The sequence below is a fragment of the Lagopus leucura genome, unplaced genomic scaffold (genome assembly GCF_019238085.1).
Source record: "Lagopus leucura isolate 7727_CA_CO unplaced genomic scaffold, USGS_WTPT01 Super-Scaffold_1, whole genome shotgun sequence".
NCBI classification, from domain to species: domain Eukaryota; kingdom Metazoa; phylum Chordata; class Aves; order Galliformes; family Phasianidae; genus Lagopus; species Lagopus leucura.
Window position 1 is genome coordinate 26,098,377 of NW_024962250.1, and position 19,177 is coordinate 26,117,553.

A 19,177-nucleotide genomic window follows, 5' to 3' on the forward strand; every position below is an offset into this window, starting at 1 on the left:
TTTGCCTGACACAATAATTTCCCAGGTAAGAACAAAAAGTCTGCTCAGGCAGTCTGTTTAAATGTGTTCAGAAAGCACTGCCTCCTCTGATGTTTCAGGGAAACATTTTTCTTTCTAGACCACTGCAGAAGAATGAATGCAATGAATCTGAAAGTGCAGGCTGGGGATTTCTGCAAGGCAGCAGCTGCCTGCTGTGAGCAGCAGCCAGCCAGTGTTGGGAAGGTGCTCATGCTGAGGCACAGGCAGATGACAAAGCCCCACTGTAACAGGGCACTAACGCCAAAATGGAGAGAGCAAGAATCTCAAGAAAAACTAAAAAGCTTATTTCCATCTCAAAGTACACAGTGTGATGAATTTAGGGCTTTTCTGTATGAGCACAGTGTGCAGATTTGGTTTTGGGGATGTCTTCTGCCTGCATATGTAGGCTTACTTAGACAGTTGTAAGGAAAACAGAGCATGAAGGAAAATCAATGGCTTAAAACAAGCAAAGACTCCCTAAAAAAAAAAAAAAAAAAAAAAAAAAGCAGACTTCAGTTCTTCAGGGTGCACACAAACCATGTTTTCCAAGCCAGCTAAATCCCAGAAATGTAGAATTCTGACATTACAAATTGATCTCTGTCCCAAATGAAATGTGATCTGTTGGAGGCACTGCCTGCCTGACAGGCAGTCTTTTTCAGAGGAAACCAGGCTGATCTGTGCTAAAAAAAAACCCTAAGCTTTTTATGGACTGTTTCCTTTTTCTGATGCCCTTTTCTCTAACAAATTTGTTTCTTCCACAAAAATAAACACTACACAGGTCTTGAGAATGCTGTTTTGTTGCAAAATACTATTAACCATAAATATGCCAAACAATAGGCTTCTACATCAGGTCACAAAATCATAGAAATATTGAGGTTGGAAAAGACCACAAAGATCATCTAATCCCATGACCAACCTACTGACATCATGCCACTCAGCCATGTCCCTCAGTGCCACACCTACCCATTTCTTGAACATCTCCAGGGAGGATGCTCTACTACCTCCCTGGGCAGCTTATGCCAATGTTTTACCACCATTTCTGAGAATAATTTTTTTCCTGCTATTACAGGAAACCTGAATGTCCCCTGGCACAGCTTTAGGCCATTCCCTCTCATCCTTCAACTTTTATCTGGGAGAAAAGGCCAACCTTCACCTTGCTACAACCTCCTTTCAGGAGGTTGTAGAGCGCAGTAAGATCTACCTAGATGATAAAATGAGGAAATGTAATTTGCAAGTCTTACCTTCTCAAATAAGAACAGGTGATCTTCTAGACTTTCCACTGTGACTCTTCCTGCTGCTTCCATCCTCCCAGTGCAGTCAAACTTTAATACCACACTGTGCTCTAAAATTTCATGGAAAATGGGAAAATACCCTCCTGAGAAAGACAGCCAACAACATTAGTGCTGTGTTTCTTCTTTTCAGTTTGGAAGAGGACAAAATTTACAATTTTCAATATGCTATTTCTTTGACAACAATTTGTTCTCTGCAGCAATTCATTTCATTTATTTTTGAACTTACTATGATGGATCAAAAATCCATGACTGATTAAATTTCTTTTAAGACTTATTTTTATTTAATATGTGTTGCAGGACTTAATGTGTGAGTACGTTGCAATATATCAGGATTAGCTTTTAATTACATGAAGTACATAAACACTTAGAGATCCAATAGAGCCAAAGGGCAAAAGATTGCAAGTCAGACCAGTTACAGACACAGAGCTCTGGTATATGTTGCTATTGGAGGTAAAAAACTTCAGAGCTGGGGTATTTCTAGGATGCTTCTGATTGAGGGGGAACTAGTGGAAATTGCTACGTTCCCTCAGTGTTGCCTAGAAACCAGGGGAACAGTCATGATATGTTTCTAAAAACACTCACATTTGGGAGTTGTAATTATCTATATGGTGGAAAAAACATATGAACAATGGGAAGGCACTATGAGAAATACATCATTAGGGTCAGAAAGAACAGCCTAGTTACTATGCGTTGGGAATGATACACTGAGAATTCAAGAATGTGAAATTCCGAATTCAAACAATGAAACAAAAAGTATTCTAAAAGTATAAAGATACTGCTGTGTGCAGCTCATTTGAAAACAACAGAAACAAAACAAACAAAAGTGAGAGACATTTTCAGTAGCATGATTTCTGAAGCCAATACACAGCATTACAACTAGAGCCCAGGACACCACAGCAGTAAGATCTCAAGCGCTTAACCTCCTCTGCAGTATCACCAAGTATCTGAAACCGACACTACTTTAAGACAATCACTACCTCCACAATCTACTGATTTAATTATATGAATTATTACAAAGAAGTCTAAGCACTGATACACAGCAACTAAGGCAACTGGTTTCCTGAAGCCCTATCTCCTAACTTCCAATTTTACATGCAGTCAAAAATCCTTTTGGGGGAAGGGGAAAGAGAAAGAGCATTTGGATTCAGGGCTTTCTGGATTTCTATTCATGGGGGAGTCAACTTACTCTTCTGGGCAGCCTGGTCTAGTGGTTGGCGACCCTGCACATTACAGGGGGATTGAAATTAGATGATTATTGTGGTCCTTTTCAACCCAGGACATTCTATGATTCTATGATTATAATGATATCATTGCCTTCACACCAAAAGAGATATAAGAGAAAGAAAAAATGCTATTAAATTATTTGTTATAGAAAAAAAAAAAAGCTATTTTGTTACCTAATGGTTGGTAGAAGTTGACATACCATGAGAACAGACACTTTATAAAAAAAACAGTCAGGAAGATGAGTTGGAATGAGGATCAAAAGAAGCTTGTATTTCCTTTCCTGACCCCTTTCAGACAAACTTAAAAACAATTATCATTACAGATGATTTTACAGAAAGCAGTATTAGACTGTCGAAATAATCACTATAATGTGGAGCACAAGAATTAAGGCTGCATGCAAAGAGTACTTCACACAAAATAAATGGGAATATAAAAAAAATCATTAAAGATCTACTAAAGCAGCTTTGAAGGGAAACCACAGGCTGACCAGCAGGAGCTAGGGGTTAACAAGAAACTTCAGCTATGCATCCAACATTCAATAGTTGACTACTGAAAAGTTTTCTGAAATTTTTGGTAAGCACTACTGTCACACAGAATGTGCAGCAGTACTTCAGGTTTCATCCACACGACTATGTCTGCTTCTGTGACTTCCTGGGAATCTGGAATGAGGATGAAGGGTCTTGTTCATCGCTGGCAAAAATGCATAGCTAAGGATGCTGACTGCATTGAAAAACAGCGTTTTGTAGCTGAGAATTCGCTCTATAAACGTTATTGTGTTCTTTGTATCATCTGCCGCAGTTTCCATGGAGATAAATAGGAGACATTACTTCTGGAGTGACCATGTAAAATCAAACCTATCACTTCTTCAGAAAGTTGACTACAAACAAAACCAGTGTTAATACATACATCAGTGATGTGATCAAACATTGGTTTTCAATATTTGCTGTTGTGGTTCATTTCTGAAGAACTGCTCTTTTGAAAGAGTGAATTTCTTCATTGTAACACGCCGGGAACACTCCAGCTTCCCTACTTGCCATTCTCTCCTACAAAACATGAGTAATTTTGCTTAAAACACTCACTTGGCACCAATTATTTTTTTACTTTCAGTCATGTTGCAAGCAGGTTTAAACAATTACTGCGGATTACAGGCGGGGGAGAAGCCATCCCCAAGGCCGCGGCCTAGCCCGGCCCTGCCCGCTCGGCACGACGCTCCCGACACCATGGCAACAGCGGAGGCCCCCGGGCCAGGACACGTCGCGCCGTGCCAGACTCAGCGCCACGCCCCACCCGGCCGCTGCGGAGGCAGAGCTGTTGCCGCTTTGAGCCGAAAGCTAGGCTCACCGGAGAGCATGGGGGTGAAGATGGAGAGCGGCGGCGGCAGGCGGAGCCAAGGTGCGGGGCCGGGGGGCTGCGGGCGGGGCCTGCCGGCGTTGGGGCGCGCGGGCGCGCTGCCGCCCTGCCTTTCCCGGTCTTCCCGGCTGTGGGGTGCTGGGGCGAGGTCCTCTCCAGAAAGGGGCCGGGCAGATCTGCTTGCGTGTTAGGGTGTCAACCCACGGCTTGCCCTGCTGTGCGGGGCGCGAATTGCCGTGGCCGAGGCGGCCCGTGTGGAGCCTGGGCCGTTCAGAGCCATTCGGGCGTTTGCCCGCGGGGAGCACGGCTCCGCAGCGGCCTCCCCGCGGGCGAGGGGCGAAAGGTTCGACCTAGTAACGTGGCCGCTAAAGCGTCCGCCTCACGGGCAGTATCGCTGCGTTGCTCCTGCCTTTCATTGGCGCTCGGCGCTGCTGTGTCAGTGCGGTGTGGGATGGGCAGAGAGAGCCGCCTCGTTGTCAGTCTGAATTTCTTCGCCCTTTGGGAGCCACGTTTCTTCTTTTCCAAAGCTGGTACGGCTCTGAACTGTCGTTTATAGTGGTGTTGGGTTTTTGTTGTTGTTTGTTTTGTTAGCAGAATTGCATTTAGATGGCTGTTGGGTGCAGGTCCAAGTTTTTTGGGGAGTAGTGGGTGTTAGTGAAAGTGTGGCTGAGAAGTAAAGGATTTAAATAAAAGCTCTGACAAGGATGGGAGGTCAGGTGGATGCTGCCAGGCACGTGACCGTGGTGCCCAGCAAGTGGAACTGTAGGGAGCCTGCTTTGGAAGAGGCTTGGGCTAGCTGATCTGCCTTTCCAACACCTGTGATTCTATATGATTCTGTGATTCCTTACCCACATTTAATCAGCTGTGGGCTGCCATTGTGTTCAGTTCCTGCAAATACTCATAGAGACATTTGTCATTTGTGATAAAAACAGGCATAAACATGGAAAAAAAAAAATTTACATGAGCTAGTTCCAGCTCTTGGAAAGTATCTGAAGTATTTTTAGATGTGAACTTGATGGCATGAATGGTATAAAACAGTGGTAGGAATTACTCAATGCTGTGCTGTCAAAATTGTACACAGCTGTGTCAGGTCAGATCTAGTGAGATAACATTTCACATTGCATCTTTGTGGTGTCAGATCAGGTCTTTGGAATTAGTGACAGATGCCGCTCCAGAAGATGTCTGATATCAGAGTGGAGTTTTAACATGAGGTGTAATACTACATGAATCTACAAACTTCTGGGCAAAAACTAGGATCTTCTGCATAAATATACATGTTTAATGTTCTTGCAGTCTCCATAAAAGACATTTCCCTACACTGTGTGAAAGCAGTCTTACTACAAATCTGTCAAGTTCTTCACTGTTCATGTTCTTGATTCTCTAATTATTTTTATGGACAACCACAGTCTGTTGACTGTAAAAATAGAATAAATAGAATATAAGATCTAAATTTCATTCAGGCTGCAGAAGCTTTGACTGAATGACCCTTGTTGTCAAACAAATGAAAAACAATTATACAAAATAATTTGAAAGTAGGAAAGAATCATCTCTTTAAATGCTATTGCTTGAGTGCTTAGTATCACCTTACTTTGCCTGAGCAAAATTGGCAGAACAGCCCTCCAGCTGCTTACAGGCAGTCTGTGAAAGGGGCAGAACAAATAATATCTGTGTATTCTACACAAAATAGTCATGTCCATGCAGTGTCTGTCCAGAAGGTTAGTACTGTTTAGGGGGGATTTCTTATTTTATAACCTGTTGTACTCCTTGCAGAGTTCTTGTAATACATACACGAGCATCAACTTGGTGATACCCATTCTGAATATTCAGAATTTGACCAGCATGAAAGTTGAAAAATCATATTTGTATCTTCAAAAAAGAAAGGACATATGGAAGTCACAGTTGAACCATAACAATATATTTTAACCAAAAGGGGCAAATGTTAATCACTGACCACAATTTTTTACCAAATTAAAACCTTGTCTCAACCAGTCATTTAAACCTGTCGTTACTTTGCCCGTTGGTAAAATAGCCTACTCAGTGACTTACTCACATAGTATGACTCATCCTATCTTCGTTCAGCAAATGATTTAAAACTGTTGTGGAACTGAAATACCTAATAGGTCCAATTTCATTGAAGGTTTCTGGCATGCTTCAAATGAAATATGTGCTAAAGTAGCAGGATTCAAACCATTAACCCTACTTGCTGTTTTGCTCCAATCATACTCTGCAATGTTACCTGCAGCTCAGCGAAACAAGGATTCTCTGTTCTCTGTTCTGCATGGTGCCAGCTGTGCCTTTTCAGTTAGAAATATGGGAAAATGGAAGATAAAATACTGATGGAGTATTCCGTCAGCACAAATTAAAAAAAAAAAAAGAGACCTTTTCTCTCTGTGCACTATAAACTGAGTAGAGTGTGGTTTTCTTTCTGTGTCTGCATGTAGAGGTATATATGATGTCTGCTAATTGGAAAATTGTAATGTTTTTCAAGAATTGCTTAAATAAGACTCAAAAGAGCCTATTTGAAGGCTGCTCTACTATTCTGTTAGATTTCTTTGATCAGGGGAGGTTTTGAATTTTGAAATAGTATTTTCATTGAATAGTTTTCATTTATGCAGAAAACTGTTGCATTATTAGTTGTAAAGGACTGAGTGACCCAACTCTTGCACACTGAGAGTAGATGTAAAGAAGAGGTTTTGTGTAATCCAGCAGAGTAAGCATATAAATAGCGCCTATCTAATTAATGGCTTAGAAGATTATGTATGGTGCGCATGTCAGGAAATGATTCAGAGAATTACTTTCATAATATTTTGCCTCTGACACAAATGGTCCCATGCAAAATTCAAATGGAACATTTGGAACTTCCTTTTGAAATTGGAATATTGTAGCTTCATTCATCACATTTTGCTTAAGAAAAACTGGAAAACAGTGGCAATACACTTTTTTTTTTTTTTCTGGTTGATTCTCTACTTTTTAAATAAGTCTTAAATGTGGTTTTGTTAAAGACAGCTTCAAATCTAAGAGTGTGTTCTCAGGATCCATGGGAATTATTCTTTGTAATTGAAACCAGAAGTGGATCCAGGAGTCTTCTACTTAGTTTTCATGAACAGGAAGAAAAGCAACGTGTTACTAAGTCATTATGAAGTGTTCAGTTTTACCCCTCATACTTTTCAGATAGAATGGAACACTATCAGTGCATTCCATAACCAGCTAAATATGAAGACGTTACCTTTTGTGATTGCATAGGTACTGCAGAAAAGCAAAGAAGACTTGCCATATTTTATCCTGTCTTCCTGAAAAAGGAGCATGTGGATTGAATGCTACTGTCTGCCAGCCTTTTCCTCTTTCTGGTCCTGAAGATGTTAAGCAATTTCAGCCAGCTATGAGCAACAAGTAGGAATCTGAGTGGTGTGAACCTCAGTTTCTGAGTAAGGGAAGAAAATCCTCAACTGATTACCTTACTTTTTTGGGGAGAGGCGTTCTGTTCTGTTGCCATCCCCAGATAAGCAACAAGAGGATGAACAACTAGTCAGCCAAGAATAAGCAACTAGATAAGCTTAAACTAGGTTACCAGTTGTAGCATATGTTAACTAGATATAAACAAGATGTAAACTGAGATAAACCAGATGGCTGATTATAACATACAGCAGCTCTACAGCCACAGCTGAGCAAAAGGGAATGTGAGGGTGAGGGGAATGGATGACTGCCAGGGAAGAAAAGAAGTCAAGTTGAGAAAGTTGAAGGATGTTGGCAGGGTATTGAAGTAAGCCACAATGAAAATGTCATTACTAATAGACCATCCTATTGTTACTGTTTTTTTAAATAATGAAAGTGTATCATCATTCTAATATAACAGAAAACATAGTAGTTAGTTTCTTATTTTAAAAAAACTTAAATCTAATGTGCATTTTCATAATCAGGTTAATCTCTTAACATAGATACAACAGTATTTACTGTGTGTCTGTGTTGTATTTGTATGCAGTTTTTGCAGCATAAAGAGGTCGTGGATATTTTGATTTAAAAGTTCTCATAGTACCAAAAGGGTAAAAATCTATTTAGTGGGTCCAAATTTCATTCATTTAAATGTGACCTTTTCAGAAATGTTAGATGCCACTACTACTTCTGATGTGTTTAGGATTTCACGCTCCATGTGTACAGTGTTAGTGTGTATGGAGTTAGACAAATGAGTCAGTAGCAGGAACCACTGAAATGATTGCTAAACTAGTCAGAAAGGGTGATAGAGCATCCTTGGCTTCTGATAAGATTGCAGCAAAAGCCAATTCTGTGTGTAGTTGCCTGAGTTACCCGCTTGGGCGGAGATGTCTGGCTGGCTTTGTTTTAGAGTATTCAGGAGCGGTGAAGGAAGAGAAGAAAAGGAGCTAGGGGTGGAAAAGGCAGCAGCTCAAAGCCTTTAGAAGTTAGGGTAGTGGCTAGAGCATTTGCATAGCATGTCAATTTGGGTTGAATGTCCTTATCAGCCTCTGGGAGATGAAATCGTCACTGCTCATGCGAGTGCTGCAGTTTTAATCCATTGTAGGTGCTTCGAACATTTGTAGCTGAGAGGCTGCTGTGCATCAGAGAGTGCAAGAATCCTTGAGCCGTGAAAAAATCCAATACGTGAAAGGGTCAGTGGCCTTAGTTGAGTGATGGGCATGTTCCACTGGGACAGCTGGGGAGACCTGAGGTCTAAATCTACATAGGACTTGGGGTTGTTTCAACCTCAGATCTATAAATTGCTGTTACAGAAGCACAGTGCTCATGCAACCCTATACACTTAGGTGAAGGGCTTGTGGCTTGTAGCGCTGCATTTAGGTGCCTGTACTCAATATTTCACTTCAGGTCTCTGTATTTTTATGAGCTATCTTTTAAATAACAAGTCTTTGTAAGGTAAAGGGAGCTAGATTGAATTGTTTTTGTGTTTTTAATTTGCTGTATCTAAAGTATAAAAATAGCAGTTTAATAGTCATGTTTAAAATCCTTCCTATGAGAGTGCTGTAATGAAAGACTGGGCATCTTTTCTGTGTATATTAATGTTCTAGATCTGAAATGGCTGTATAGGCAGAATTTAAGGAAATAATTTTCCTGTCTACTAAGAGGGTACAAAATAACACATAGAAAACAGCATTTCCCATCATTTTTAGGACTTTGAAATTGCAAATAAAAATAGAATGCATTTTAAATAAAAATGAAAAGATAATGTGAAGAAAATATCTTACCAATCTCTTTAGAGTAATGCAATTATTACTTAGATACCAACCGGAAAAACTATTCCCCAAGTTAGTTTGTTTTAGTTTTTCTTGTCACTGTGTAGTGTCACATGTGCATGGAAAGCCTACAAGAACAAGATAGAAGCACTAATAAGGAACTAAAATACCAGATTCATTTTTTTTGTAATGTATCATTTGTTTGCTTTCTGTACTTCACAATAACATGTGGTCTGAGAATCCCAGTGTTGTATTCAGTGTGGACCATTAAATCTTAAATCTATGAGGATATGTATGCTTCAATTGTGCAATTACATGTTTGAAGTTATGAGTCCATTATACTTCTCAGTTTCTGAGGCTGTGAACTCAGAAAATAATTTCTTAAGCTAAATGAAATGATATTGAAGTGTTTCCAGTCCAGATCTGGAAATCTATTTACATAGACCTTTACTTTGTGACTGGAAGGCTTTGTTACTATATGAAGTAGAAGTGTGTGTTGTAATCAGGGAATGTTTATTCCAAAAGCTGCAAGTTCCAGGACCAGTTCTGCTACGCCCACTTCATACAGGTGATGCTATTCAAGTAATTGATTATTCAGGAAATAAATACTGTCAAAATCAGTGGAAATATTCTCGCTGAAAAAAATCGCACTTCTGTGAATTGGTTTTGGAAAAAAAGAGGTGGGGTTGACAAAGTCCTAAAACTGTACAGCTTTCTTCACTCCCACAGCCATCCTGGTGCTCGTTATTGTTTTGCCGTTGTCGTTTTGTTAGGTTCATATTTGATAACTAAAAAAAAAATCCCACCTCCTTTATTTTTTATTTTTTCACATATGTAAGCTTTCAATTGAAGTTTATTTTTTGCTATTATGTAAATAACTGTGAAGATACAAACTGAATTGAAACGAACACCTGCTCAAGTCAGTAGGCAACTATCCTGTGAAACATTTGAATCCTAACATTCTACCTCGCTTCAGTTGTTTTGAATTAGCCATAAACTAAATCCCCCGCATACCAGATCCATTTTCTTCTCTGGCTTAAGCAATTTAAGAGAACAAATTAAAAACTGTTTTGAATTTCAGACTGCAGGTTTATGGAGTAAAAGTGTAAGCTGAACTTAACGTAGCAATGATAAATGCAGTTGAATGTCTACACGAACAGTCTTGGATCCTAAGAAAACAAAAGTTTAGTTATTCCTTACAGCTTCAGTGGCACTGACTGTTACTTATTTCAGCTAAATTGGTATCTTTGAGGCCTTTGTGAAAAAGTGGCGGCAAGTTCTGTGAGATGAGGTGGTTCGCAGAGATTCAAACATCCTCTTTAATGGAAATGTTACAGAAATATCTCCATCACTTCATTTGGCACAAGGGACAGAGAGGGTGGGCTGTGGCACTACAGATATGCGTGCTATGCCCACAATCAGAATATTCAGATACTCTGATACACGTGAATTGTGTAGGGCAGAAGGAACCGATGAGGTAGTTCTTTCTGTACAGCTTATCCATGTTGCCATCTGCTGGTGATGCAAAGTAAGTGAGCATTTCAGAATCCTTGCATTTTCCTCTAGTACTGAATAGAGATTTACTTCCATCTGCAGACAGTGCAAGCAACAAGTTTCTGAGTGGATCTGGTTCTCTTTAACTCAGGGCAGAGAAGCTTAGCTTATTTGAAATGAACCATCTGCAGTTGTGAGAACGTCCCTGTGCATTTTTAAGATGCTCGTGCTTACCTCTCTACAATTACATATAGAAATTAGAGGTGGCCTTATAACCATTAATCTAACGGTGTCACATGTCTTTTGGAATTATAACTTGGCATTGAAATACAGAAAATGCAGGAAGCTTTAGGTTATTTTGAGCAACTGTGAGTGAAAACCTTCAGATTTTGATATGTCTGCTAAGATTACATTTCTGACTAATAGCTTACACTTTTTTCTTTTTTTAATCATTAGGGTAAAATTTTATTTACCAAAATGTTATAATCTAACACTTAAGTCTTTTGAAGGACTTCCATTCTTTAAAAATGTGAGCACTGTACCTTCAGGTGATTTTCAGTACAGTTACCCAGCTAGGTTGTGAGTACCACTTTGGTGTTACACTGCTACAGAAATAGTAAGAAAGTAGGCCATTATTCAGCAAGGTTTGCAATCATTACAGAGGCAGTCATTCTAAATCTAATAAATTCTTGCTATATGCTTGAAATTTTAATACTTTAATAGTCTTGTTTGCCCGTGTATGTTTAAATCATAAATAGAGTGGGGAGAATTTTACCACAAGGGGAATTTTTTAAAGAACCAATTAAAATGGGTGCAGAAGAGCATAAATGTTTCCCTTTGGCTTTAAAGAAGATATCATACCTTAAGAACAGTTTCAGGCTAGTGGTGAAAAAATCTGTGGTAGCACTTTTCCTTTGTTCTCCCTTTCTGGCACCTCCCATCGGAAGGGGTGGGAGTGTTGTGCCTATAGACACCACGTCAGAGCTGGAGCTGTGTAAAGGCAGGCTCTTCTGAATGTGGGACCCTCTTGCTAGCTCAAAACTGAATTGTGCTTTGCAACTGTGGGAGTTGAGCACGTTGATCCAGGCACAACAAGGTCTCAAGAAAATATTAGGTACATTTCTACATACAGTAATCATTTTCATTTTATTTATTTTTTCAAGATACTTTTTTTTTGCTTCCTAAACTAATCCTAGTCATTTGAAATTTAGTACATGTCTTTTTTAGTAATGTCTTTGAGGAAATGATATTAAAGCATTATTAAGAGAATAATTTATTTTGATGTGATCTCTGCCAACTAATTGTTGGACAGCATCTCGTGCAGCATGCTCTTACACTTAAAGTTGAGGTATGAAACACTGCGGTGACATTCATAGCTATAACAGTACTGTTATATACTTGTAACTGTCACATAACACTGAGAAATGAGGATGGAGAGGATGGAAAACAAGGTGCTGAGCAGAGGTAAAAGGAGGGTAAAAAGCCATGAAAAATGGAATTAAGGGTCTCTTAAAAATGTGGCTTAACCCTGGCTGTATCTTTCAGCATAATTTCTTGCAATCTGCAGTCATTCTGTACAGATGCCTGCCTTTGCTGATCCAGCTGAAGGCCAGGGCAAAAAGATCCCCACTCCTCTCATTTGTTTTAATTTGTACTCTGAGCAGGGTCTTGGAAACCATAAAAGAGTGCTTTGTATGCACTTATCTTTGAAATAACAGTGTAACTACCTCCTGTTAAAATTTGTTCTAAAAATGCTACAAATTCTAAATAAAATTGGATGTGTATTTTTAAATCATAGGTCGTCATGGTAAAATTCAATCAATAAACACTTAAATTAGAGTTTATCATAGCTGCAAAACTTTGTCTGCATCTCTGTGCAGCCTAATGAGCAGTGTAAAAGTTCAGGTTGAAGTGATCTAAGGGTCTCTTCTGCTGCTGAAGCCCCGGAACCAGCAGAAGTTTTTATAATCATATTTTGGCGTCTTGATTAAGTTGCTTAATTATGCTGTAGTATTATAGTGTAATGAAGACTTTTCATCTAGGAAAAAAGTGCACTACAATAACTGAATAATTCTTTGGGGAAATATATTTTTATTTATTTATTTATTGCTTGTCTGTCAGAGTATGTATTTTTTTCCTTCCTAACTGTTTGACATTTTATTAAAGTGAATGAATACCCAGCTGTGGTTGTTCCCAGATGTGGTCCAGCAAGTCCATTTAAAGGACAGCTAAGTACTAAAAGTAATGGTAAGTAACACACTTGCTTTCATTAAAAAGTTGACAGAGTTTCTGTACGTGAATTAATTGCGTTCATCATCAAAATGCTGGAGCCAGAAGTTGGGCTTGATGATCTGTGTGGAGTCCTTCCAACTCAGGATGTTCCATGACTCCATGAACCTTTGCACTGAGCTCTACTGGTGAAATTTAATACTACTTGCAATTGCTATGCATTATTGAAAATATTTTGCCTGGACTGTAATGCTAGCTAGAAATAATTAGCAGCCTATCTGCATTAGCTGGAATATGTAGAATTACTGCTTGGAGGAAGTGTTGAAATTAAATCTGTTCCTTTGCATGCAGTTGCTGGGATGGGATAGGATATGTTTCTGTGCCATCTTAGACCTTAGACAACAAAGGAGACCAGATACTTTCATGTTATACTGTCAGGTTAGACAAACTGGCTTCCACTGAACAGAGAAGCACACAGTAATATTGTATTGAGTTTGTAGCTTCTGCCTTCTGCAAACACTAAGTGTTCCAGAAACGTTGCTTGATGTAAACTGGTACTGTGGTGGGAGAAGGAAAAAATGACCTACTGCTCAGAGAAGTCGTGGATGCTTCTCTGGAGGTGTCAAGGCCAAGCTTGTTGGATCCATGGGCAGCCTGATTTAGTGCCTGATTTAGAGGCTGGCAACCCTGTCTGTTGCAGAGGAGCTGGAACTAGATGATCCTTAAGGTCCCTTCCAGCCCCAAGCCATTCTACGAGTCTGTGAAAGCTTAAGTGGAAATCTTTCAGAAGCATGATCGTGGAACTAGCTCCCAGGAAAGCAGAGTTTTATCTCAATACTTGATACAGGATAGAAGTTAAGAGCAAAACCACTTTAATGTTCTTTTGGCTTTTATTTTCTACTGATCATCTGTCCAACTATTATTGGAAATACTGGCTTTCAGATTTGAATTGCAGTCAATAACTTCAAGATTTGAATATTCCTTTACCTGCCTTTTTAATGTTAATTTTAATCTTAATAGCTTTCTGCATTGACTCCTCCCGAAGTCTGACAAACCAGTACCTGATCAGAGATCACTTGATGTTTCATTATAACAGAATTCTTTCAGCCAAAGGTAAAAATTACATACGTAAATAATTTCCACTTTCAGATTTAGCTCATTTTTTAGAAAAGGCTCATATCAAAAGGGAATGAATTGGGTTGTCAGAAGCCTGATTTTTCTTTTTTTTTTTCTTTTTTTTTTTTTTTTTCCCTGTTTCATGCTTGGGATGATGTCAGCAAGAAGATACAGCTTTTATGTAGTAATACTTGTGTGTTATTCAGATTGAAAGCTTTGTATGAAAACCTTTTCTCTTGAATGCTACCAAAGTTACTTTATTTAAGGGTACTTTGTGCTTTATTCTCTTCATTCAGCACTAGTGCTGTAATAAAATAGGATATGGAGATAACCTCAAGAGCAAATATTCCGAATTTATTTTAGAAATGATTACAGAACAACTTCAGTTAAACTAAGACCACTGACTTTTATTTTTTTTCCCCAAAGAATGATCTTTATCTTTTGTTCATGTTACAGTCAATTGCATTAGCAAGTTTTAAGGAGTTTGCATATTGTGTTGGATTTGCAAATGAGAACTTTGTTGTGTTATTAATCTGTGCTGTTGAGCACTAAAAATGTATATGAATATCTGTATAGATTTTAATTGTAGAAGTAGTTAACATTAGTCAAAAGGCAAATGTGAAATCTGGAACGTAAGAGCCTGTTGAACTTGTACATGTTTATATGTTTTTTAATTATGGGTTTTTTTTTTTTCAGATTTAGAAATGTGTAGCTTCTCCTATATGAGCTTGCAGACCATTGCTAATGCTACAACTGAAAGCAATCTATTATTGCTCAAATTATTATTTTTAAGGAGTGTGAATTGCTATTCAAGTTAATATCATGCACAGGGCCGAGAGATGTCTGTAGATAGCTTTTTTTTTTTCATTTTATTTTTCATTGCATAAACTTGTTGTGGGGATTTAAGTCCGAGAGATATTAATGCTAGGGCTTGGCAGAATGTACTGAGTGTTTAAATTCATTGCAGAGAATTTTGCAATAGTATGAGTTATGCGATAAAGGATTTCTGAATACCTCCCAAAACATTATATACTTTCTTTCAAGCTATTTTCAGAAACAGGGTTTTGGATGTGGTTATGCTGATTTTCCTATCATTTTGCCATTTCTTAATGTATTTTAAAATAGTGAAAAATATGCTTTATTCTAATTAAATTAGCATATGTCCTGTTTTATTATCACTTTTTTTCTAGGCATGACAAACACTAATACTGAATTGCATCTGTTTTTTTCCTATTTTTAGCAGCTGTAGACTGTTCAGTGCCCAGAAGTAGGTTGAGCAGCATTAAACGTAAGTATCTGTGAATTATCTTTTCTTCTGCAAAAGCTTTTGTAAAAATAACCTAACAAAGCAAATGCCAGATGAATAGGAGAATAATGAAGCATATGTCTATCTTTTTGTTTCTTCAGCTTTTCTTATCCTGCTCTTATCTATAGGTGAGATTCTGCAGTGAATGGATTATTAGTGAGATGGACTTTGTCTATCAGTGATTAATTAATTCGACTTAAGATCATAACTAATTTTACTTAGGTTCCTTTTCTGCATGGTCAGTGCAGTAGAAGAGGAGAAATGCAGTAATTTCTCATTTCTTGTGATACGAAGTAAGCTTGGACTTTCATGAAGAGGACTTATGAGTACAAGGTTAAGAGAAATTTTAGGAATGTGGGCATATGGGAACTGGGACTAAAACTTGCTGTTCCTTTTGACAGAAAGCACAGTCACAAATGCCCAGCTCAGCAGCTTGAATGCAGTTACTTTTCCCGAGAGTTGTCTCATTTCTTAATGGTGATGAAATGTGTCAGTACTGTTGCTTTTCTTTACAGTTTTAGCTGAAGAGCAATACTTTCAAGTCATTGACTTATGGAGTAATAAATATCAAGGAAGGGTGAACAGCAGCTGTTGGTTAAAATAACAAAGATGTATTTCTGTTACCTGGTATCTTTTTTTCTAATCCAATTAGAGAAAGTTCTTTTTCTCCAATTCAGTATTCAGTTACCACTGCTGAGATACTGGAAAAAACTTTTATTTAGGATAGAAAGATAAATCTTTTCTGTATAGAATACTTTATTAGTCTCAAATCCAGACAGACCAAAGTGATAATACCTTGCTAAATGATGAGAGTAACCAGAGCTTATGTAGAAAATCACTCATCCTTTTGGCAGAAAGACATCAGCATTTTGTTAGTTTTTTTTCCTTTACTTCTGGTTAAGGAGTTGAGAGTGAATGAGGCAACAGGCTGTTTTCCAAAGGTGCAGCACAATTAGGAACAACATTACAAGGCTATCTATAGTTTACAGATTGAGGTAGGAATTTCAGATCATGTGTTCTGCAGAATCGTCTGAAAAAAAAAACCTTCCTTCCTAACCTCCAGCTATACCAAAATTTGCTTTGAAATGGGCAAGATAAAACAAGGCTGGTATAAGGAAAAAAAAAAAAAATCACACCTGTGTGTGTGTCTAGTAAAATCCTCCTGCTTTTCTTTCTGGAATTGCTAGAATGTTTTGTTTCCTTGGTTCCCTAATTAACTATTACTCTTCCATACCTTTTCAGGTGTTGGGTCTTTCTAAACACCAGCTAATGCCTGATCATGTTAGTCTGTTGTCTTTACAGATAAAATACAGATAAATGATCTTGTGTGTTTCACACCAGCATGAGTTTCACAGAATAAATTCATTTTGGAAGATACCTACACAACTTTAACAGATAATTGTCACAACAGTAACAGGTGTGCTCTGTAGTGAAGAAATTTCTGTTTTAGGTAGTAGGCTTTTACAGTATGTTTCAGTTCATCTTAGAGTCTGACTATGTAACTCTGTCCTAATAACAGACAGAATATTAATCTCTTTTATACAGAGTGTGATGGAAACATTTCACCTTTTTTACCACGTTAGTTTTTATCTCTCTGTTCAATAGGTGCATTAAATTTCACTAACTTGCTCTTTCACCTATTTTCAAACTGCACTAGAAAAAGCTGCTGATGTTTTTTACCTTATTAGAACATGGTTGCAACAAGCAACAGCTCTACACTTTTTTTCTTACCTGTCTTAATATATTTTGTCATCTGTCTGAGATCTTTTTATAAGCAGACATAGGCTGAAGTTTCAGCAGACTTAGCAAAGGTATACTCTGTGGGGACACATCTACTTTCATTTTCTTGATTAGTGGTCTCATAGTCTTCAAGGTAGTTAAGGTACTCAGACCTTCCTTTGCCGATATCTGCACTGATTTTAGAAACTCCTGGTATTTAGAATGAAATTGAAAACAATTTAAATTAATTTCGTATGTAAGATTAGAGTGCTTGTGGTTGTTTGTTTTTCATCCCCCCTCCCCACTGTTATAAGCACTGTTTATGAAGAACTATAGATTTCAGTGCTAATAGCCAAGTATTAAGTGTCCAGATATTAAGTTCAGTGCTAGGTATCATTTATTGTTTCTCTGGTAATCCACCAAAAAAAAAAAAATTGAAAAATATCCACCTTTTTCAAAGGGGATATTACAAAATTTACGGTGGAGATGACAGCTAGTACTCAGGTAGTAGTACTGAAAACAGAGCTATTGAAAAATCTGTTCGTGAATGAAGTACACAACGGGATTTTCAAATGTATCTTTTTTCTTACTGGAGAAGGGACACACCAGTCTCAGATGCAATATCAGTGTGACTGACTATCAGCCAAACTGATAGATAGTGTCCCTTGGATCAAGGAGTTTACAGCTTTATTCTTCACATAGTTCTGTGCATATTATTGCCTCAAGGGAAGCATATTGCCACTTTTCTCTTTTTAAAAAAATGGAGAAGGGGAATAGGTTTTCCGTTTGAAATGTTCAGATCTATTAATAGCATAGAGTTGCAAAACAGAATTCCTGAAGACAGTGTTTAAAAAAAAGCCCCTAAAAATATGCATCACATATAGCTAAAATAGCAGGTGAGTATTTCCCTTTGGGGTTGTTGCCATGAATCAGTCATTAGTGTTTAAGAATTAAACATGATACTGTAGTTGGCATGCTCCCTGGACAACTAAATGCGTACTGTCCTTAAGGTGGCTTTAGTTTCCACTGTTCTTTTCCTGGTATCTTAGCTGGCAGCAAAAAAGGCAAGCTGCCATGCAACTGAGCTCGCAGCGAACATGTTCCTGTGTATTAGATCAGCCTTATTGACTTAAAATAGTTGTTAAAATGTGAAACTTATTGAAATGTGAAACTTGTATGTTCAGAATTAGTCCAAGCATGTTGATTGATACCGGTGGCCATTAGAAACCTGTGGTTGTGGAATTTGTGCCAGAAAAGTTGATATAAGCTATGCCAAGTAAGACAGCTGCTGCTACACATGCCTGGTTCCTAACAGTCCTGTCTTTTCAACCCATATGTTTAGAGGTTTTTCCACAAGTATATTGATAGCACAGCCTGAACCCAGTGATTAGTGTGTTTGGAATGCAAGTGTCTTTGACTGGGGGGGGGGGGGCACAAAAAAAAAATAAAAATAAAAAATTAAAAAAAAAAAAGAAAGAAAAAGAAGGAAAAGTGTTCTGAAAAGTTCCCACCAGAAATCTATTTTAACATCAGGGAAAGCTTGAATATTTGCAGGGAGCAAGAAAACAGTTCAGTCTGATCAATGATGTTGCCTTTTTGTTTGGTTGTTGGTTTTTGGTTTTTGTTTTGTTTTTTTTTTTTATACTTTTGTGAGGTTTGGGGTTTGGATTAATGTAGAAATACCAATAAGTGTATATTCTTCTGTGATACTCTATTTGAATTGTTCCTATGATTGCATACATATTTTGCACTATCTTTCTCTACCCTTCACACTATGGAAGGCTAAGTATCCTGTTCCTGTTCACAGGAGGCTTTCACAAAATGTCTCATTTGTTATTCTTAGCTTTTCTGTTTTGTCTTCTCCTTACATAATGTATTTCTGAAAATGAAAGCTAAAAGCAACTTAAGTCATTTAAAATGAGACACTCAAACAGCTCTAACATTTGCATTATCACAGTTCAAATGTGCTTTTACAAAGGTATTCCAGCATATTTTTCAAGTCTGAAATTTTGGAGAGTGGGGAAATGCACAGTGTAAAAGTCTTTATCAATCAATACTTGTAGTTATAGTAATTTAAATTTCTTTTTACAAGTTATTTACTTAAAATATCTTCTACTGAAAGATTTATTTTTAAGAGGAAGAATTCATTTTGAAATGTATATTCAGTACATCAGAAGGTGCGTTTTTCTCATAGTTTGTGGTTGCAAAATGACAGTAGATCATCTAAT

At 37.9% G+C, this 19,177-nt stretch overlaps 1 protein-coding gene across 1 annotated transcript in view; it reads left to right on the forward strand.

The window, feature by feature from the left end:
- Positions 1–3,754: 3,754 nt before the first annotated feature.
- The window catches only part of SPATA7 (spermatogenesis associated 7), a 35,834-nt gene continuing 20,411 nt past the window's right edge, over positions 3,755–19,177 (forward strand). Inside the window, exons 1-4 of the mRNA XM_042863983.1 lie at positions 3,755–3,926; positions 12,746–12,826; positions 13,829–13,921; positions 15,165–15,212. Of these exons, the coding sequence (XP_042719917.1) occupies positions 3,755–3,926; positions 12,746–12,826; positions 13,829–13,921; positions 15,165–15,212 (394 nt within the window). The remainder of the gene's footprint in view (positions 3,927–12,745; positions 12,827–13,828; positions 13,922–15,164; positions 15,213–19,177) is intronic.